Genomic DNA, 5,893 nt, shown 5'->3' on the forward strand with positions numbered 1-5,893 from the left:
AGTGTCCTGAGAAACAATTATGAAATTTTATACATCAACTGAGATATTTGCGCAGTCAACATGCATTGACCGTATAATCCTCGGCTGTGTAAAAATACTAACCGTATTAAGCATTATTTGTGATGTTGATAATGTATTTCCGAAGAGTTTTATCTGAGACGTCGTGAAAGAATGCAGGTTCGCGGAATTCTTCAGTTGTCCGCTCAAAATTCAAAACTGTTTATTTCTACCTTAACAATTTCGTTTGACACAGTTACAAGGGTTGCACCATACGCTGTCTCTTAAATTATATTTTATTTGCGCACGGCGCGCTCGAAATAAGATAGAAATGCTCGACAAATCCGCTCACATTCTATCTGTTTCTATAAGCTTTGTTAAAATAAATTATATGTTTAAAGACAATGTATTACCATTCTAGATTATATGTGCCAGTATCGAGGTACTGGCATGAACATACGGATATTGTTCAATTTAAATTTGCTGTTATAAAATTTCGAAATCATTTAGAATTAAGGAATGTATCTCGCTCATGCATAGCTCTGATTTCTTGCCCGGGTTTGACTTTACTTTTGGTCCCTTTGGGTTTTATCTGATTTTGAACGTTTGGTTTGGGTTTTGGACTTTCAATTAGTTTGCCCTCGAGTATTACTGAAGAGACATTAATTGTCCAAATGCGCATCTGGTGAAATAAAATTGGTACCATTAATGTTATTCCAAGTATTTTCTGATTGTAATAAAATATCCCAATCGTCAAATTTACTTTTTGATGAAATTTATGATTGATTGATTGTTTCTTGCGTAACGTCCAGTGGCAATTATTTCAAGAATGCTCAATACGAGAACAAATTGGCAATTAAACAATTAGTAGGTTCTGTAAGGAGGGACAACGGGGAAGAAAGGCGGAAATTTTTAAAAGCTACTGGAAAATATTTTTTGAATATATTGGATTTTAAATTTGCCTGAATATACGCGTGTACATGTATACTGCATTTGTCGGTTATTGTTACATTCATTTGTATTTTGACATTTTTAGCATTTTCTAATTTATAAATCCTGAATTATTTTTTTAAATGCCATACTATCAAAAGACATACTATCAAAAAACTGGTGCTACAATAACGAACTTCGGTTTTTAAACAAGTACATTTGCTTGGCCTTACAAAATATCGCAATTCTGAGTCTAACTGTTCATGCATCCAGCTATTTTTGTTTCATCTTTAAACACACGGCGAGTTGCCATTATCATAAATCCCATGTGCAGTTTATCATATTACAAAATATCGCCGCGATATAGCCTTCTTGCGCTGAGGCGGCGTAAATCAACCACCAATAAATCAAGCAATACTACAGAGTAAGCGAAAGGTTTTTTGATGTCGCAAACCGACCAGCGCTTGTATGTCTGTATTCTTATTCCATATTTTAGGTAATAGAAAGGTTATCGTAACTACATTTTCTTTTATCCCGAATTGTGCTAAAAATAGTTCATTTCCGTCATTTTGCCGTAATAGAGAAATTGCTTCTTTTGTCAGGTATTCACTCACCAGGATCTTGTGTTGCAGAACAGTTGAATTGGGTTGGTGTACATGATATTGTGAAGCCTGCATTCGCTTGATAGCATTGTGGGGCATTAAAAGGATCACAGATTCCTAAAACAAACAAACAACAAAGGATTATTACTGTGAACAAACGATAAGAAAATTACAAAATCATTCAATAACTGCAGTTTGATACATACAGGACATTATATAAAAATAAGATGTTGTATTATTACCATCAGCTCGAGCATAGTTATCAATGTTCCTGGCAATACTACCGACTCCTCGGTATAGTCCACTTCATATCTAACTTTTCTGCTATATATCAAGATGCAAGTTCTAGAAATCTATGCAATTAAAGTTTTAGACCGGTTCTGAACAGTTTGATACATTTTGATAATCCACACCGTTGCTTAAATTAGCCTCGTGTAATTTCCATCTATAACTATTTGCAACATTACTCTCGGCATTTATCATTAAATCAGTGAGGAAACAGATTCTATACCTCTTTACCGCGTTGACAATATTTATCCACTCTCGATAGTTAAAAACAACAATTCCCTAAAATGTCTGTATTTCCAGGTTTCCCATAAAGTAAAGTGAAAACTATTTTAAATCAAATCCATATGAAGAAGTTATTTGTCCCACTGTGCTAAAACTGATATTTTGATTCAGATGACGTTTTTTTCAATACTTACCGGGATGAGTGATGTCTATGACTCTCTCCGGTGTCATTCCTTGTCCAGCTACCCAGACACAATTTGGGTCTCCTAATTCATATCCATTCGTCATTCCATCCCCATCTGAATCCATTTGACACAGAGTTGTGTCCCATACCTAAATTGATTAATTCACTTCATAGTTTATTGTTAAAGAGACCCTTTTCAAAAAGCATCTATCTAATTCAGCAGATAATGCAGTGACCTATTAAAAAAGAGTATATGCAGTTTGGTCAATTAATAAACCACACAAATATAAAGAGATTGTTATAAAGAGTTTGCACTAGGGTTATTGTTATGTTGCCTGGCTAAAGAAATCCAATTTGTAGTTTTTGAAGAAAATAAAAAAATTTTGTGTATCTTAAAATTCTATTCTTTGTGTATATGCATATTGATATTATTTGCTGTAAATCATTTTGGTTATATTTCGTTAAAATGTTAAAATCTCAAATATTTAGCGTTGTTTTTATAATTGGTTAATATATCTTAAATAAAACTGTGAATAAACATTTTACAATAAAATTGAGAATGGAAACGGGGAATGTGTCAAAGAGACAACAACCCGACAAAAGAGCAGAAATATAAACATATTTTCTGAGTTTTAGGCCTATCAAAATAAGTGTGACCCGTGTAGTCAATGTGTATATGCTTAACGACCTCTTTGAATTTGTCACATCATGTAAATCGCAATTTATTGATGAATTTGATAAGGTACGTAAGGAAAAGTTGGTGGAATTTTATAGTTAAAGAGTTTTACAGATCAACATCGATAACGAATATGTTCCATGTAATTCTCTCTGGTTTCTTTTTTTATCACTTTTCACCAAACGTTAAATTGTCCGTGATACATGATAAATACCACATGTGCAGCAGGAACGGCTCATTTTCCCGATCTCACGAGTTCATTCCGGTTTTGGATAAGGTTCGTATTACTCGGTCTTTACTTTTCTGTATTGTTTTGTGTACGATTGTTTTTCTTTTTGTATTTTTCTCTAATGTACAAATATTTTACCTTGTTGTTGGCAGCAAAATCTAAACCAAACGGATTTCTTTGACCACCACCTTCTTTTACCAAATGTCCAACCCCTTGCCATTTCACATTCGGCTGACATGGGTGGTCAACATTGTTGCCGTTTGGAATCTTGTTTTGGAACGGCGGATAACATGTTACTGCTGCAATCCACAGGCAAATCACTTCAGTGAGTATCCTATTAAAAAAACATACACACAAAATAATTTTATAGAATCGCAAAAATTTGTAACTGCATAAATTTGACACAAACTTAATTTTCTGACATTATTGTTGACGTTCAATCTTTTATTTTTGCGATATTCCTTAGGCAGGTATTATAAATCTATTTAACCTGCACCAATGTATCAATGTAAATAAAACACCGGCTAAAAAGCAGCTAGTCATCCTTCTTTTCCTAAATGAATGAAGGGGTACATGTTTTTGTTAGTATTAAATCATTTTGTATGGATGTGTCCTGAACTGCAAAATTACTAACACCCAAATGGAATATACACCTTCTCGACAACTTAAACTCAAAGTACTTGCGTACTGTTTACTTGGCTGACGAGTAGATTGATTGTTGTTTGCTTGATGTCCAGTGGCAAAATTTAATAAATATCCAGGAAGAAGCAAATTAACAATGAAATGAAAACAAAGCTGGAAATGATATCAGGCTCAGCAGTGTATTGAACAGTCTATTACTCGCACATATAAAAGGATTATAAACATTCAGTTTTGTAAGAGATAGCATAACTTCCCTCAGGATCATCCTCATAAAAGCTACATAGATAAATATAAAATCGTACATTAAATGAATAAAATAAATTTGATAAATCAATCAATCAATCAATCAATCAATCAATCAAGCAAGCAAGCAATCAATCAATCAACCCGTCTATGGTCAGCTTTACCTGAAGATAAAGTATAGCAAGCATAGCTTGCTTTGAATCGACCTTATTAAAGAATATAGTTGAACATCGTAATCTGTATTTGTGTTAAGTGGAAACTCATCATTTTAAAAAAAAAATGAAAAGTGATACATGTAAAAGAAACGAATTATTTGATGAAATGACAAGAAAATATATGTGTGTAAGAATAAGTAAATAAATAAATAAAAACATACTTAAATAGATAAATAAATAAATAAAAAAAAATGAAAAGATGCAAAAGAATCACTTGAAAACTTACCAATGCATAGTTAATGAAGTTATCTGAACTAGCCAGCAAGAACTCAAAAGCGCAGGTTGTAACCAAACAAAACTGAACACTTGATATACTTCTACTGAGAATCAGTGACGGACCAATCAGAAAGACATGATCCACGTGGTTAGTGACGGACCAATCAGAAAGACATAATCCACTTTCTCACGGTAAACTTTACTATTTCAAACGTCAACGTTATATTTAGTTTTGTAACCTATTTTGATATGACTTATGATTTTAAAAAATAATAATTTGATAAACATGCAGTGATGTGCAACTAAACGGAGAATAAACTAAACAGTTCCTGCTAAAGTGCCAAGGCTTCTATCTAACCAAGTGGTGAAATACTTTTTAAATATCCTTGTCATTACTATTTATTGATGTGATGAAATTGTTTCGTCAATAGATTAATGCAGAAATCAGCTGATTCCGCTGATTACATTTAAAGATGTTTTTAGTTACCGACATATGTTTACATTTTGTTTTTTCCAAATATTCAACACGAACTTTCACACAGGGAGACGATACAGATATCATGCTTTGTGTATATAAAACAGATGTATACTGTTTTATAAAATGAATAAAAGGAGATATGGGATACAGCTAATGGGACAGCAATCAAACGACGCAAAACTTAAATACATCTAGAAGTCAATTACGGTCCTCGACAGTTGAACCCTGTACGGTGACCTATAGTTCATTGTCCTTTAGTCTTTTGTAGATAGTTGATCTCATTGGCAATCATACAATATCTTTTTATCTTTATATAACTAAATTTAGGGATCACCTGAAATTACCTGAGAACTCCATATAATTTATAAAATTGTTAAAATGAAAAATATTATATCTGCAGATTTCTTAAAATACGTTTAGTTTAAATACTTTAAGGCGATCTTAATGGAATGAAAATCATCTGTTTTTCGACACCGATTACAAAATGTATTTCCGTAAAACACTTCTGTAAAAAGTTCTATTATCTTTTTCTCTAATGGTCTAATGAAAAATTCATTATATAACGTTAAAATAGTTTTTGCGGGAAAACGCAGGCAACGTTTTGATCACCCTTGGCTAATAAAAAAATTATGCAAAACGAATATTTGAGTATTTAAGGTAGATTATATAACTGTATTACCGACATCTTGGATTGTAAAATAGCAGTACACAATCGGTCTAGTTCTTTGTTTAAAGCTGCAAATTCTGAGATAATTGGGCAAATTATGTGTAGACTGTTTATCTGTATAAAGGAAAATAGGTGATTTATTACATTATTTAGACTGTTTTAACAAATACTACTTAGCCAAAGAAGGGGAGATAACTCTAATAGCGAAGATTTTCTAAAGGACTGTTAAAGACATTTTCATTTTTTACTTGTAACAAGAAAACAAGTTCGATGACACCATTTTTTTCTTTTTATTTTCTTAAAA

The 5,893-nt window shown here is 32.3% G+C and overlaps 1 protein-coding gene across 1 annotated transcript; it reads right to left on the reverse strand.

Moving 5' to 3' along the window:
* Positions 1-1,706: 1,706 nt before the first annotated feature.
* LOC127702018 (temptin-like) lies at positions 1,707-4,462 on the reverse strand. The gene is made up of 4 exons (XM_052205995.1): positions 4,455-4,462; positions 3,267-3,462; positions 2,234-2,372; positions 1,707-1,717 (listed from the first exon to the last, which is right to left on the reverse strand). Exons 1-4 carry the CDS (start codon positions 4,460-4,462, stop codon positions 1,707-1,709), a joined length of 354 nt encoding a protein of 117 aa, XP_052061955.1.
* Between the last annotated feature and the right edge of the window lie 1,431 nt (positions 4,463-5,893).

The sequence above is a fragment of the Mytilus californianus genome, unplaced genomic scaffold, assembly GCF_021869535.1.
Source record: "Mytilus californianus isolate M0D057914Y unplaced genomic scaffold, xbMytCali1.0.p SCAF_5, whole genome shotgun sequence".
Taxonomy (NCBI): domain Eukaryota; kingdom Metazoa; phylum Mollusca; class Bivalvia; order Mytilida; family Mytilidae; genus Mytilus; species Mytilus californianus.